Source organism: Bolinopsis microptera, chromosome 4 (genome assembly GCF_026151205.1).
Source record: "Bolinopsis microptera isolate Bmic1 chromosome 4, MBARI_Bmic_1.0, whole genome shotgun sequence".
Taxonomy (NCBI): Eukaryota; Metazoa; Ctenophora; class Tentaculata; order Lobata; family Bolinopsidae; genus Bolinopsis; species Bolinopsis microptera.
The window spans coordinates 8405011-8421290 of NC_087075.1; the positions used below are offsets into that span (position 1 = coordinate 8405011).

The 16280-nt window shown below is 37.6% G+C and overlaps 1 protein-coding gene and 1 non-coding gene across 5 annotated transcripts in view; one reads left to right on the top strand and one right to left on the bottom strand.

Annotated features, from left to right (window-relative positions):
* The window catches only part of LOC134814194 (uncharacterized), a 37713-nt gene that overhangs the window by 21143 nt on the left and 290 nt on the right, over positions 1–16280 (bottom strand). For 2 of the 4 annotated variants that reach the window (XM_063822251.1, XM_063822253.1), the window contains exons 2-29: positions 16057–16204; positions 15754–15880; positions 15348–15499; positions 15095–15177; positions 14852–14920; positions 14605–14709; positions 14362–14466; positions 13370–13501; positions 12978–13091; positions 10898–10935; positions 10043–10172; positions 9631–9711; positions 9283–9369; positions 9045–9149; positions 8844–8927; positions 8615–8735; positions 8202–8278; positions 7475–7577; positions 6731–6825; positions 6411–6500; positions 6178–6264; positions 5928–5997; positions 5546–5679; positions 3656–3775; positions 3263–3406; positions 2668–2769; positions 2000–2223; positions 1819–1904 (exon numbers count right to left, since the gene is read on the bottom strand). In XM_063822251.1, coding sequence (XP_063678321.1) covers positions 1819–1904; positions 2000–2223; positions 2668–2769; positions 3263–3406; positions 3656–3775; positions 5546–5679; positions 5928–5997; positions 6178–6264; positions 6411–6500; positions 6731–6825; positions 7475–7577; positions 8202–8278; positions 8615–8735; positions 8844–8927; positions 9045–9149; positions 9283–9369; positions 9631–9711; positions 10043–10172; positions 10898–10935; positions 12978–13091; positions 13370–13501; positions 14362–14466; positions 14605–14709; positions 14852–14920; positions 15095–15177; positions 15348–15499; positions 15754–15880; positions 16057–16204 — 3013 coding nt within the window. The remainder of the gene's footprint in view (positions 1–1818; positions 1905–1999; positions 2224–2667; positions 2770–3262; positions 3407–3655; positions 3776–5545; positions 5680–5927; positions 5998–6177; positions 6265–6410; positions 6501–6730; positions 6826–7474; positions 7578–8201; positions 8279–8614; positions 8736–8843; positions 8928–9044; positions 9150–9282; positions 9370–9630; positions 9712–10042; positions 10173–10897; positions 10936–12977; positions 13092–13369; positions 13502–14361; positions 14467–14604; positions 14710–14851; positions 14921–15094; positions 15178–15347; positions 15500–15753; positions 15881–16056; positions 16205–16280) is intronic. The other 2 variants (XM_063822254.1, XM_063822252.1) reach the window with 1 other exon arrangement.
* Trnah-gug (transfer RNA histidin (anticodon GUG)) lies at positions 7290–7361 on the top strand. Its single transcript has one exon. It is a non-coding gene; the product is annotated as a tRNA-His (tRNA).

The window sequence follows — 16280 nt, forward strand, 5'->3', positions numbered from 1 at the left end:
TCATCTGTCTCCCCTGCTAGTAGACATTCCTTCTCACTGGCCTCCTCGGTGGTGTCATCATCACTATCCTCATCACCAAGTCTCACTCCTGATAATCTTGTAATCAAATTCAATTTCACGACCAAAGGCCCAACAGAACACACATTTATGCCACCCACAGAACCTGAACACCAATTCTTGCCAAACGCAGATATCATCATCGCAATTCTTTCAATTTTATTGGTCACTATCGGATTATTTGGAAACGCTGCCTCATTTCTTTATTTTACAAGGAAACGATCAAAATCGCTACCATCTCATCTTTATGCGGTAATAACTGCATTTGATGCAGCCATGGCGCTCATAGCCTTCCCCGTCATCGGCTCACTCATCAACAACAGACAAAAAACAATCATATTTGACGAATATATCCTGTGTGCCATCTGGGCGGTGTTGTTCTACTTTCTGAAGAGAGTGTGCGCGATCTTGGTTATGGTGGTGACTCTCACTCGGACAATAGCCACAGTTCTCCCATTTCGGACATTGAGAATTCGTTGGTTTTCAGTTGCAATATCAATCTATGCAGTTTTTATCTGTGTAGTAGATGTGCTTTTTCTCTCGACAGGTTGGTTTAAGGCTCGCTACCGAAACAAAGAATCCATGTGCGAGATTTATCAAAACCGTTTCAAATCAAACCACATCCTCACTGGTGTCTATTCGATTGTTCTGCAAATTGAACTGCTACTTCCAGTTGTGATAATCATTTTCAATTTCGTGATTTGCACCGTGACCCTTGCAAGGCAACGATCTGAATTTCTAATAGGGAAAAGAGAACAATTCAGGAGAGTCACGATCACAATCGCTCTTTTCACTTTACTTTTCCTTGTATGCAATCTCCCGGCGTTCATGGTACAATTAGATTATTTGGTCTCCGCTCGCTCCAACAAAGAGAAATACATCAAGGACCATAGAGAAGGGATGTTTACCGGCTGGTACACTCACCTCCTCTCACACTTTCTTCTCACTCTCCTGAATGTAGCTTTAAATCCATGCCTTTATCTCCTACGAATGTCCGAGTTCAGAGGGTGGCTTGTCAATAAGAAAGATCATCCAAGAAGACGAAGGAGAGGAACATCTTTGAGATCAATACGGCAAAGAGATAGTACATTGATGTCGTTTAGTACTTCAGTCTCATCGTTTGCTTCGCAGGTATACATTCGTGTAAGCAGGATTAGTGTAATCACAATGCAAATGATGCAAAATGAAGCAAAATGAAGCAAAATTGTCCCTCACTCTTTTATATCGATCAGTCGATCACTTCTTTCAAGAACACACTAGTTTCAGCAAATTATCACTTTTACCTCAGAATAAAGACGATAATTCCAAATCAGTATTTGGATTACCCGTGAACAATATGTTAAGCTATTTTATGAAGGGATCAGGTGACCAATCTGACCATGGGGCCGGGACTCGTCGATGTGAGACTCTTGAATTCAAGAAAGAATCAATAACTGGAAAAGACAATTTGAAGCTTCGCTCCAAGGCTACTGCTCTCTGAGTCACGGTATAAGGAATTCCCCACTCACTCCACTAATGTTAGTTAATTTTCTTGAAATGATTAGTTAGTTTTCTTTAGAATTCAAGAAAACTATTACTAACGAATTTCCAATTCATAATGTGATATCTGTAAGTTTAGCTTTAACGCGTTAGCTTTAGTTTTAGTAACGAGTGAATATTTTTCTCACATTAGATATTTACTACCATATTCTTCTCGTGTATTTGAAAATTTTCCTCTAATAATTGTTTTAAACTAAAAAAATTTAAAGAATAAAAACTTACCTATCTTGTTAGACTCTAAATGATTTGTATCACGGAATTGTTTTACTCGCTCCCCCAATCGTATTGCTTCTTCTTCTGCTAATTCTCTGATAAATATACAAATCAATCACGTGACAGTGATTAGCCAGTCAGCTTCCAGCATTGACCAATAAATACACAAAATAATTAAATCTCTACAAACTTTTGCTTTTTGGTTTCCAGATATTTGATTTTCAACTCCTCCAACTCCTTCAAATTCCGACTCAGCTGTTCCTTCTGAGTTGTAACCCTCTCGTGGAAATCGTTAAGGTCTCTCTTGTACCTTTCCCGTTCCATTTCGTGTTGTTGTTTTAACTCGTCTATTGCTGTAACCAAGGTTTCTGAACGCAGTTCTGATTGGTAAAGCTTCCTGTTCACCTCTTCAAACTGAAAATAAATGAATTATTCACCATGAGGCTAGCAACGTTTTCTTTTAAAGATTTGCGTTCTTTTGCCAAACAATGTGGCTCAACCGCCTATACTATGCTATAGTTATACTATGCTATAGTTATACTTATACTATGCTATATTAGTTATACTATGCTATAGTTATACAGTAAAGCTTGGTGGAAATGCAAAAGTTGGGGTCCGCAGTAAATCGGGGTTAGCGGTGAATATGGGCACGGTAAATCGGGGTTAGCGATAAATATGGGCACGGTAAATCGGGGTTAGCGGTAAATATGGGCACGGTAAATCGGGTTAGCGGTAAATATGGGCACGGTAAATCGGGGTTAGCGGTAAATATGCGCACGGTAAATCGGGGTTAGCGGTAAATATGGGCACGGTAAATATGGGCACGGTAAATCGGGGTTTATTATAAAAAGTACTCACATCAACTTTATTCTGATTGATAACCCCGAGTAGGTTACTCCTCTCTTCTGCATGGTTAACCTCCTCAACCTCCCCAGTAGCACCACTCAACTGTCCCTGTAACTGTTACCAAACGTTATGATATATGTCATGAGTTTGATTGGAGAATTGTTGACGTTCATGCTGATCGGAGGTATGATGAAAGTATTTTGCACTTAATAGTGGAGTGACTGACTATTGGCCATGTATTCTCTTTGAGAATTGAATACATAATGACGTTTATTTAGCACTTTAAAGACAATTCCTGGAAGCTGGACTATAATATAAAGCTATATGGGCTATAATATAAAGTATTTTTGGCAACTGTTTTGCACTAGTGAGGTGGAATCCCTGAAATTACAAGGCTTTGTTTTAGCAGTTTACCTTCCTGTTCGGACCACCTCGTATCAGCTGATCAATAAAAAATGTTTATGGCTGTTTTAAGCACCAGAATTATTGGCATGATAGGGCCCTATGATGACAACATTGGGCGATAAGTAATAGTGAATTTTAGGGCCTTAAATAGATTATGGTGAATTAAATATGACGATTGCAAAGAAATCAATCTCTTACTTACTTTTGCGTTTTCGAGATTCAACTGTAAAATTTCACTATGAAGCTTTTCGGTGTTAGAGTTGTTTAGTTTCTCTTCGATAGTTCCCTTTTCTTTTGCCAAGGTTACAAGTTCTTGTTCTTTGTACTGAACCGTGTTGCGGGCCACCTGAGTTACTTTTTGTCAATTGGAATCTTATTGAATTTATGATACAGAGGTAACACAGGTCAAAAACAATCACACATATTATTATTGATAGATATACACGCTCAAATGTACCTGGAGAAGAATAAATTACAAGGTAAATGTGCAACAATTAAACCAGAATTTTCTAAAATTAAAACATGAGTGAACAAGATCATTCGCATAAAATTAGGAACTTGAAGTCGACAATGTAAATTATCAGGTGTTCCGTACCTGTAAATGGTTACGAAGCTGGTCCACCTCGGTAAGTAAACCCTCGTGACCACAGTTCTTCCCGGACATCATTGTTTTGTGTCTTTTCTTCAACGTCTTTATTTCGTCCTCAAGTTCTCCCTGTGACAGTATTTGCAGGTTTTTTTGGAGCTCGGTGAGACTTACAATTATATCAGAGTGCAGGTTTTCTGACAGCTATTTTTAAATATAGATGAATGATCGGTTCTTTTGCGATAGTCAAAACGCGACAACTAGCGCTGGATGGCGACAACTAGCGCTATCCAGCGCTAGTTGTCGCCATCCAGCGCTAGTTGTCGCTATCCAGCGCTGGATAACGCTGGCCAGCGCAAAATATATATGTTCGATAATTGTCGCTATCCAGCGCTAGTTGTCGCCATCCAGCGCTAGTTGTCGCCATCCAGCGCTGGATAACGCTGGCACGCGATAGTTTGCGATGGCCAGCGCAACTGGCCATCGCAGAAAACAGTTCGATAACTAGCGCTGGATGGCGACAACTAGCGCTGGATAGCGACAACTAGCGCTGGCCAGCGCTGGCCAGCGCTAAGCGATAGCCAGCGCTGGCCATCGATATCCAGCGCAAAATTTTTGCGCTATTACTCGTCAGCTAGCGCTAACCAGCGCTGGCCAGCGCTAGCCAGCGCTAACCAGCGCTAACCAGCGCTAGCCAGCGCTAACCAGCGCTAACCAGCGCTAGCCAGCGCTGGCCAGCGCTAGCTGACGAGTAATATCGCAACTATATTGCGCTGGCCAGCGCTGGCTGACGAGTAATACTATTACTAATATCAAGCGTGCTAAATCACTCTACAGTCGATCTTCGAGATTGTTCTAAAAGGGCCCCCGATGGTTGTGTCCAACTTCAATCGATGTATTTTCGGACGCTAATTCCGATTCAACCCCCATGGGCCCATGACATAGGGTTAAAATGCTCTCCTGACGAGATATTGGCGAAAAACTGTAAGTGTACATGTATCGATCACGTGATATGACCGTATAAGGAAGTTAGTCTAATTTCTCGTTATTGTTAGGGTTTCAGCATATGTTTTTGTTAAGGATTGGGTTAGGGTTAGGGTTGGGATCAGATTAGACTTAAAGGGGTGGGGTTTCGAAAAGTCGTTCAGAACCAGCTAGAGTCAGAGAATGGATTAAAAAAGGCACGTGACAGTCAAGTGTAAAGTGATTAATCATCATCCGAGTAATATCGCAAGTATATGATTTTGATACATTGCGCTGGCTAGCGCTGGTTACCGCTGGCTAGCGCTGGCTAACGCTGGCTAGCGCTGGATAGCGACAACTAGCGCTGGCTAGCGATGGCCAGCGCTGGCTAGCGCTGGATAGCGACAACTAGCGCTGGCTAGCGCTGGCCAGCGCTAGCTGACGAGTAATAGCGCAAAAATTTTGCGCTGGATATCGATGGCCAGCGCTGGCTATCGCTTAGCGCTGGCCAGCGCTGGCCAGCGCTAGTTGTCGCTATCCAGCGCTAGTTGTCGCTATCCAGCGCTAGTTATCGAACTGTTTTCTGCGATGGCCAGTTGCGCTGGCCATCGCAAACTATCGCGTGCGACAGTGTCGCATAGCCAGCGACAACTAGCGCTGGATAGCGACAACTAGCGCTGGATGGCGACAACTAGCGCTGGATGGCGACAACTAGCGCTGGATAGCGACAATTATCGAACATATATATTTTGCGCTGGCCAGCGTTATCCAGCGCTGGATAGCGACAACTAGCGCTGGATGGCGACAACTAGCGCTGGATAGCGCTAGTTGTCGCCATCCAGCGCTAGTTGTCGCGTTTTGACTATCGCAAAAGATCAGCTATCGCAAAAGATCAGCTATCGGCCACTTTGTGTTTATACAGCATGTTAGACCGACCTTCTTGATCTGGGCAGCTCGCTCTTTGTCCGACAAAAGCCGTTCTCTCAGTTGCAACTCGTGTTTTACAGAGGACAGCTGTTCGTTCTTATCGTCCAGTGTTCTTGTTAGATTCTCCTCTTTTTGTCTAAGTTCTGTAGGATTACTATTAGAGGATATTTAAGGGAGGTGGTAAGGTTCCTGTTCCACCAGTCTATTTTGAGACGAAATGAAACATTTCTCTAATTCTTGGTCAGAAAACGTGACATTTTAAGAATTTGATTGATCTACCGACTATCACATTACTATAATTAATTATGATACATAACTCGAGATAATAATGCCCTTTTAAATCGACAAAAGGATTCTGAAAAATAAAACATAGTTTTTGAGGAGAACTCACTATCAACCCAGTTCTGTTCGTGTTGCAGTTTTTTACTGATGCTATCTCGTTCACTTACTACCGTTATGTGCTGCAAATAATAGAATCAGAATATTTAAACTTTTTTAGGTTAAAAGGTTCAGGATCAAGTTCAGGGTCAGGGTAAAGTTTAGGGTAAGGGTAAGGGTAAGAACAGAATTCCACTGTAATTTGTTTCAACGGTTGATTCCACTGGAATATCGTCATACTCGAGCTGGGCTTTACGGTTTACCTGCTGTTGAATCTGTCTTATTTCGTCTCTCAGAACATTCAGCTCGTCAATAACCAGCTCCACTTCGATAGCTTGTTTGGTAGGATCCTGAAAAGGTGAAAGATTCATTATCTACATACCACTAAACGGGATAAACTAGTGATTTCAACTAAATAATATGCAGTTATCAACGATAATTTGTCTTTAAATTTATCAGTCACAATTAAGATAAAGAAAACAATCCTATTTCTCACCGGGCTATTGAGAAGCTCCTTAACTGCATTATGTAGATTATCGTAGATTTCTTTAGCTTTAGAACTGTCCACGTTTTTAACCTTAGCCGCCTGGAAATGTTAGCTCAAATTACAATCTGCTTTCATTTCAAGAACTTTATTATTATCATAAATACTCAGAAACCTTGGCCATTCACCACAAAAACCTGTACTATTATATTATTGGCCATAACCTGTATATTGGCCAACATTAAATAATAGTAAAATAAATTAAAAAATAAAAACAAAATAGCCTAAACTGATCGATATAATAATAGCTGTTTTGTAATTTGTAGAACAACCTGAATGAAGCCTTGCATCTCAGAAAGTGCACCTTCAATGGAATGAATTCTTCTTTCCATTACTCTTTTACCTTTCTCTCCCTTAAGAATCGTCTCTGAAATATTAATTAATGTAATCAGTCATGGCTATTTTGCATTCAGACAGCGAAGAGTCAACATACGCGAGGAGCTAATCTTCTTGCAATATGTTCATGTCAAACATATGGTGCAAACTATCGAAATAGTAGGGGTCTGTAGGGGTCCCCACTTCCCTACTATTTTAATAGCTTACGCATACATAATATGTGGTGTATAGTATTCCACTATACTAGGTGATTAGTCCAACGAACACTTGTGTGTTAATTTGCAGTCGGAACCATGGGTATCTCTCACTTAAACCAGGCATTATCGTTTTTATTGTTTAATACTGATAGAAGAAATTTAATCGGCTGTATTTTTGTTAATTTACATTTTATTTTTTGTGTTACGTTAAAATTTGTAAGCTTGGAGACTTTTCTTAATTTAATGAACAAATTAATATTTGACAATTGAAATCAGCATGTCACATCGGTGGCGTGTAGCTGTGATCGTCTAGTGGTTAGGACACTGCGTTGTGGCCGCAGTAACCCAGGTTCGAATCCTGGTCGCAGCACTTTTAGGACCGACAATTGCATCTGTAATCAATATTAAACCGCCAATAATAAGGTCATATTTTTAATGAGTTAACAGGCTTTTTTAATGATATTAACGGTCACTGATACCAACCTCTTAATTGTCGTATCTCTTTATGACTGGACTCCAGATGCGTCTTGGCGCTTGTAAGTTGTGAAGTCAAGCTTGAAGTTTCGTTCTCAGCGACATATAGTTTCTGAAAGAGTCTTTTAATTACCTCTTGACAGTATGATAGATAAGGATCGATTGGTGACGAAAAAATCCCTCCTCAACTGACATCGAGTGGTATTAAACCGTCAATGTTCTTTGTGATGATTCTTGTCAGAGTAAATTTCTCTTATGTAATCGAATGAGTTGCACTCAGCAGAACGGTTGAATACTGGATACTGGACAAAACTGTGATTTAAATGTCTCATCATGATTCATGCATATTGTATAGTGCCATAAATGGATCACACAGCATACTGCTGTCATACTGGATGTTTTCGATGAAATTTTGCTTACTTTTTACATCATCAGAGACTTCGCGCGCGCCGTTAATAATTTCAGAAGACCGTATCAGGTGAGATATTGCCCCACACGAGGTCGAGCACAAACATGCTTTCAAATGTTACCAGATAATAAAGATTGAACATATTCATGGCAAATTATAAAAATATATTTATGTTAGACTGGTGGCGTGAGATCGTTGGTAAATCTTCGTTCTTCCTCAATTAATTATTAAATGCAACAATTTTCCGAAAATAAGCTCCATCTTATTACAGCTTAAATGCATTTATTGGTACTAATTAATTGCATAATTAGTGTCTTTCAAACTCACCTCTTTAAGTTGTTGACTCAATTCATGGGCACTTCGTATCTCCGTGTTAATAGCTTCTATCTTACGTTTGTTGTTACCTGAACATGAAATAAATATCACTTTGTGTTTTAAATATTTCACAGAGGCGGACGCCCCACAAATGTTAGAGGGAAAAACTAAAATTTTGGATGAATGTTACAATGCTAACTCTAAGTCAGCATGTGCAACTTGCTGCTTAATTATTTTGTACAATATCTTATTTCTATCCACAACTCATAATGTCCGATTTCTATTCACAAACGGGTATTCATTATTCAAGAACGCCCCATGTTATATCAAAATGCACATAAATAATAAATCTTCCCATTTCCGCTAAAATATGGCATTACGATAATTTAAATCATGCTGAATTTTCGTCAACGAAACTAACTAACTGATTATTTGGTTGCTTTCCAAGACAAAATGTTTCAGTTTCTCGATATTATCGGGGAGAGATATGTTAGTGTATAAGTGCTTCATTTCTGTTCCGTTAAACACCTCTATCGTACAAATACTCTGAAATAATGTTAAATTTGAGATTATCAACGAAATTATCTTAGAAATTATTAATAATTAAGGATATTGAGGATATTGAGGATATTGAGGATCTTCCACACATTGTACCTCTTTGCTCTTAGTAATTTCTTCTTCATAACATTCCAGTTGTACAATATTTTCGTTCAACTCTCTTCTTATCTCATCGATGTTCTGGAATGTTTTAGCATTATTTCATAAATCGTCTTGTTGTTTTTCTCGTTTAGATTATACAGAAGTTTGACGAATGATTATTAATTATTTGGTTGTAAAGTGTGATCTAAACTATACCTGCATGGTGATTTCTGCGTCTTTTTCCGAAGTAATGGCTCGTTTTTGACAATCAAGTTGAGTTTCTTGGGCTTTTAGCAAACGTTCCTCCAACTGTTTAATCATCTGAAGAACCGATATCATGAACACGTATATCTTTATAGAAAATTAAGTGATAATAATGTGAATTGTGAAATTAAGTGAATTGTGAAACCAAGTGAATTGTGAAACCAAGTGAAACTAAAATGTTATTATGTACATTAGTCTCCAAAGAAATTTCTTGTTTTTGACGATCAAGAGCAGTTTCTCGAGCTTTTACCAAACGTTCTTCTAATTGAGTAATCATCTGAAGAACCGATATCATGATTACGTGACCTTCAATGAAATGTGGTATTTTTATCCAATTATCCTGCTCATATAATTATCCAACAACAGAACACAAGGAAACCATGTCAGAGTGGCTGACTGTGAGTGATGTGAGCAAATGAGAAATGTGAATAAAAGCATAACTTAAAAAGGCAAAGACTGCACCTAGGTGGTAGTTAGTTTTCAACAAACGCACAAGATTTGCTATATTATGACGAGAACAGAAACTGAATAAACTCACGTTTTGATGTTGAGATATGTGGTGCTCAAGTATCTTAATCTCCCCTTCCTTCTCATCAATAGTATTGTCTTTAGATATTATCTGAAGTTTTAATACTTTCAACACTACTAATTACTATATAACAAACAAACAAACAAACAAACGGATATTATCTGATGGTGCGATATTATAGCAGTCAAACAGATTCACCAGACTTCAAAACGTTTGAAGAAGAATATTTTGCAGTTTATCAAACGAAGACCAGAGGTATTTTGTGATGGTACTCTAGTTTATCACTTTGAAGATCAACAATTATAGAACTGTACTACTCAAGTGTCAAATTATACGAACTTATTTATCATATTAAAAGATTTAGTCTTATCTAAGTTAACTGATAATTTATTATTTACAAATTAGTAAACTATTAACTAACTTTTTCCATGAGTTCGTCTATCTTGCTCGCAAGTTGTTGTTCCCTAACTTTGTTTTGGTCGTCCTGCTTCTTCAGCAGAGTCTGCAAGGTCTCGTCCTCGTTTGTCATTTGTCTCAACATTTCTTGTTTACTGAAAGCAACATACGCGAACGGTCAGTGAACGGTCAGTTAATGGTCAGTGAACGGTCAGTTAATGGTCAGTGAACGGTCAGTTAATGGTCAGTGAACGGTCAGTGAACGGTCAGTGAACGGTCAGTGAACGGTCAGTGAACGGTCAGTGAACGGTCAGTGAACGGTCAGTGAACGGTCAGTGAACGGTCAGTGAACGGTCAGTGAACGGTCAGTGAACGGTCAGTGAACGGTCAGTGAACGGTTAGTGAACGGTCAGTTAATGGTCAGTGAAAAGGTAGGTTAATGGTCGGTGATTTGTTGTCAATGAACTGTTAATAAATGCACAGAGAAAGTTAAAGATAAGAAAGTTCGATATAAGAATTTGAAGGCTTGCTAAACTAGGGTTTTAAACAACATACATACTGAAGGGAAAGGAAGCAGTTCTAACGAGCTCTTCTCAAAACACAAGGATATAACTTGTGAACTCGGCTAGTATATATGAAACATTTGTCATGGAGTTGTAGAGGGAGTTATGTGCCTCGCCGGGCTAAAGTAGTGGATGACCTTGCTGTACGGCAAGTTAAACAAGGATCTGAAACTACTAGGTTCCGTACAGACTCAACTCTGCACCCGTGTCAATATGTTCATTATATGCAAGCCTCTTGATTTATAATGCTATTACAGCCAGGGTTTCAAAAACACAATATTTCAAAAACACAGTATTCAATATTTGACGGTACTTACTCTCCCTTCAGCATTCCTATTTCCTCCTTTAGATGTTCCTGAAAAATATGATTCAGTTTAAATTTAAAATTCGTATTTTATAAATTTGATTGGCCGTCAAGTGTACTGTGTAGTTTGATTGACTTTTAAAATCCAGAGATATGATACATAGTACTTAAACGTAAACAACACTCAGATCTAATACATTACAAGATACAGGCTGCCTCCCGATAATTTTCAGTTTTAAAAATCAATTCATTAGAAAAGATTTAAATTACAATTTATTTTGGTTTTTGTATGCAGCCAAAAAGTATTAGTAAGCAACCTAACTATCGTTTTGATTGTACAATGTATACCATGACCATGTACAATGTCTACGGCGTTTCCAATTCCCGCTGAAGGGAATAAATCTATTTTTAATTGTCTTGATGATAATCGATATACTTGCTACCTTGCTGAATCTTATCACTGATATAATCTAACAATTGATACAATATACATTTTCATTCCCTACGTTCGGATGAAATCATTAACTAATAATGACCCTATGCTATAGTATTTCTTAGAATATTAACAAATTTTACTCAACAGGCAACCTCGCTGAAATTAACAATATTTTATTTATGTTAAAGTGGATTGTAAAAGCTTTTGTTTGTGAAATTTGAAAAACATTGTGTGATGCTACAAATCATTTCTGCTTACGCAATAGATTTATATCATGCAATTATCATACAATACTGAATACAGTAACCTATTAATGTGATGCAGTGACCTAATGACGTTATATGGCCTAATTAGTCGCGTAATTTTTTAATTAGGAAACCTGGAAATACATCATAGTTTTGGTGATAAATGTCCTGCTCTCATGAATAGAAAGGTATAATACATTTCCTCTGGCATAGCACCAAGTTTTGAGAAGTGAAAAGTACCAGGTTATTAGGTTATAAGAAAAACACATTTATTTTTCGTGTAACTTATACACTATATAACTTATATTACAGTACATAGGTAAAATATAAAAAATCGGCTTTTTCAGGCTATGTGCTATTGCAATTGAATTGTCACAGTTATTACAGAGTTTGTAATTATTGTTAATTAATTTGTTCTTCTCACACCCTACCCGGCCCTACGCTCAATTACTGTGGTCATTATAAAGCACAATTACATACGTATATTAATATTACTACAAATATTCTTCAAATTACTTGACAATTAGTGTTTCAATTTATTGATGGCGCCAGCAGTAAACCATTATTATTGGAATCACTCCAAAATGCACAATTTCTTTTAAACACACATGTTTATGGGAGAAGGTATTTGGCTTAAATTCTGTTGCTCGCGTTGAATTGAGACATCATAGGGCCAGAGTGAATTTGAAGGTAAAGTGGACCACTCCAATAAAGGAAGAAAGTTATAATACAATGTTATCCGACTAGTTATAGTTGTAACCTTGATTGCAAAAGTTTCTTTGCAGTAAAAGCCTAATTTACCGCGGAATGCGGATCTACAGTTTGTTTCAAAACCTTCATCTGCTCAGCAGTCTATAAAGCTATAAAGCCCACCAAGGAGACGACGACCTACGTCAGTTTATTGACTGTCAGTGTATAAGAGCAATTAACTGTGCCGGAAGTTAGATCTGGTATTTGAGGGTACCATGCACCCCACCTTGGTGGGGGGACAGTGCACCCGCCCCAGTTAATGACATAATGATCAATACAATACACGCCACGTCGTCCCTAATTAGCTAGAAGCAGAAAGTAGGTTACTATGGATACGGAACTGCGTGTTATTATATACTTGTATACATGTTGTGGTAGTACATGTTTACGTGTAGTGTAAGAGCATAAGAGCATTATAGACTGGGTTAATTTCGTGACGTTTAATTGCATTATATCCGGAACTGAACCGCTGAGGACGGAGGAGTAAACAAACTTATGGTTAAAATTTCATAATGGTGTGTTCATTTTTGTAAACCCAGTATCTTATACAAATTTAAAACCAGGAAAATAAGAAATAAATACTAATGAAATGAAGTAAACATTAAAAAATTGAACAATTAGGAGTATTAATAATATATGTATTAAAAGATAATACTACTTACGTTTTCAGTCTGATATTCAGCCTTGCCACGGAGAGCTCTGTTACCCTCACCTCTCAGCTTGTTTATTTGGGCTTGTAAGGTAAGCAGTGTAATTCTCATCTCACTGTACTGGGCCTAGTAATATTTTAATTAGTTAATTGGTTAATTAGTTAATTAGTTAAGTAGGTAGGTAGGTCATTTTATTACACGTTTTATTACACGTTTTATTACACGTTTTATTAGACATTTTACTACAAATCAATAAGCAAATTGGCTGGGGAAGTATGAAAATGTATTAAACTTGATAGGGACGGTTTCTCGGTCAAGCAATATGAACAAACAATATGAACATCATGGCCATTGGCCTAGTTGAACAACTATAAAAACTAGAAAAAACTCTGATGAGAGATCACCTCGACAGTGTCATGTTTCTCTTTTTCCACTCTAGCTAGCTTCTCCACCTCCTCCAACTTGTACTTGTAGTCTCTCTGTAGGTCTCTCAGTGCCTCCTCCTTCTTTGAGAACTTCTCACTGAGAACCACGAACTGAAGTTGTATTGTGACGCCATGATAGCAACTTTGTGACGCCATGATAGCAACTTTGTGACGCCATGATAGCAACTTTGTGACGCCATGATAGCAACATTGTGACGTCATGGTAACAGCATTGTGACGTCATGGTAACAACATTGTGACGTCATGGTAACAACATTGTGACGTCATGTTCACAACATTGTGACGTCATGGTAACAACATTATGACGTCATGGTAACAACATTGTAACGTCATGGTAACAACATTGTGACGTCATGGTAACAATATTGTAACGTCATGGTAACAACATGTTATGCGCATAATTACGAAAAATTATAATATAACATTGTTTTCGGCTAGAACAGTAGAACCTTACATATTGTTACCAGCCAAAGCATAATTTGATACTTCATTAAGACGAGGAACGCTTCATATCAGATTTTACTCCTAAATACAGACTTTGTAGCCGACATTGCTTTAAATTACTAATTTATTTTACTAACTCAAACTGAACCAACCTCTCTAATTTACAGCAATCAACATAATTCCACCAAATTTGTCCCTGTTATAAAACTCAAACCAGCACTGTCACAATAAACCATTGTTACAAATCTGTGTTCATGTGACTGACTCTAAGACGTTTAATTTGCTAACCGACGCTGTAACTCAGAAAACTTGAAACTTACAAAGATATAACTTCTTTACTACCAGAGGTTACTGAACTTTAGCGGACAAACAGTCCGCTGTATATTTTAAATGCCCAGGAAGTGGTATTAGTTTCATTCAAACTGAGGTGATGAGAGCACATCTAAAGGTCGAGTCTCTCCTAGGCACCTAGGCTGCCACTGTTTTAATTCCAAATAAAAATAAACCTTTTCAGCTAAGATTTGGTTATCGTCGTTTAAAGTGGAGTTGTTCTCCTTGAGAGTACCCAACTGACGGTTGAGAATTCCTATCTGATCATGCAGATCCTTTATCTGAGGTTGGAATGTTACACAGTTAGATTGAAAATACATAATATTTTCTAGATATGTTCATGAATGTTCCCCAATTCATAACTCACTGGACCAGCTCGAATTGAGTTAAGCAACGAAAATAAGGAGTATCTCAAGTACCTTGGCTTTATATTGAAACAACTCCACTTGCTGAGACCCGGAGCTATCACCAGCTGACTGTAGTTCCTGGCGCTGCACTTCTGAACGCTTCTGCAGATACGAAACCTGGCAATATGATTAGTAAATTGGTTAATTAGTTAATTGGTCAATTAGTTAATTGGTTAATTGGTTAATTGGTTAATCATCGATCCAATTGAATACGAGCCTTTTGATCGATTTATTTCGCGAAACTTAAAGTTGTCCATACTTCCTCCTCGAGTTCCACACATCGGTTGTTACGTTTTAACAGCTCGTTTTGGAGATTGTTTATCATAATCTGAAATGTAATCATTACGAAGCGAAACGTGAAATATTTGAAAGATCAAAAAGGAATATTTAGGCAAAAATTCTCGAGATATACAAAAATGGATCGATCGAATCGAAATTTCAAACAAAAAAGAACAGGTTTGTAAGAATGTTTTAACTTGAACAGCTATAATACTAATGTTACCTCGTCTTCTTCAGTTATTCTGAGTAATTCTCTCTGTAACTGCTGGAACTCCTCGTGCTGTGTGTCTCGGTTCAGACTCATGTCTGAAATTAATATAGCAATTAAATATGTATCACATAAAAACACTAATCTGTGTTTTCGTGCAAATTACTTTAGATCAGGTCATCAAGTTGTGAGCCAAAAAAATTTGAACGAGCAGTAAAACATGTATGATTTTATGATTACGAATCATTTTTTAAATGCAAAAGTTTACCAATTTTTTCTTGTTTGAATTTGGCGACTTCATCATTCAGTTTCACAATTTCGTCCATTAATTCCCCAACTCTTTCTGCCAAAACCAATTCATTTGCCTGGGAAGAATCTCGTTCCTGGATCAAGTGGGCTATCTGGTCGTTTGTAGATAAACTGAAATATAAAACTAATACAAAATCAATTCTGTAGTCTGAGTTAAAAATAATATTATGCACTAGTAACACATCGAAAACTATAACGGGGAATTCATTATTGTTTCTTTTGTAAATTTATACTTGACTAAAGCATTTTAGATCTGTTGAACGAAATGTTTGTAGTTGTTTAAAAAGATTCCATATTAAAACATTTCACGATAAGTATTGTTTGAGAGAACAAATTTAAGGAATGAATTTCAGTAACAAACTAACTTTTGGCGGTCCCTCTCATGCTTTGCCTTGTCTTGGAATTCCTTCAATTCCGCCTCAAGCTTTTGATTCTCTATTCGACAGTGCTGCTGTACACTGTTCAATTTTGCCTTGAGTGTAATCACTTCCCCTAAAAATTATATAAGAAGTAAGAAGTCTTATCTCAGATTAGATATTGGTAATACTCCCTAAAACTGTACAAAAACAAATTAAATTCTTCAAAATTTATTTCAGTGTTAGATGGATCACGATTCATGGAGCACAAATTACTTTTGCATTTGTAGATCAGGCACAAAGCACACTAACCCTCTTTTTCGATAGCTCTTGCTATAGCCTTCTCATACTCTGTAGTACGTTTATAGTTCTTGTCGATTAAATGATGGACGATCTCGTGGTAAGGAACTTGCTTTAAGTGATTAAACTCATCTGCCAGTAAGTCTTCCACTGCATTGCGCTGAAATTTACACAAAGTGAAGATGGCAAGTTAGCCTATAACACATAACCACTAACCAGTACCACTTTAAGCAGAA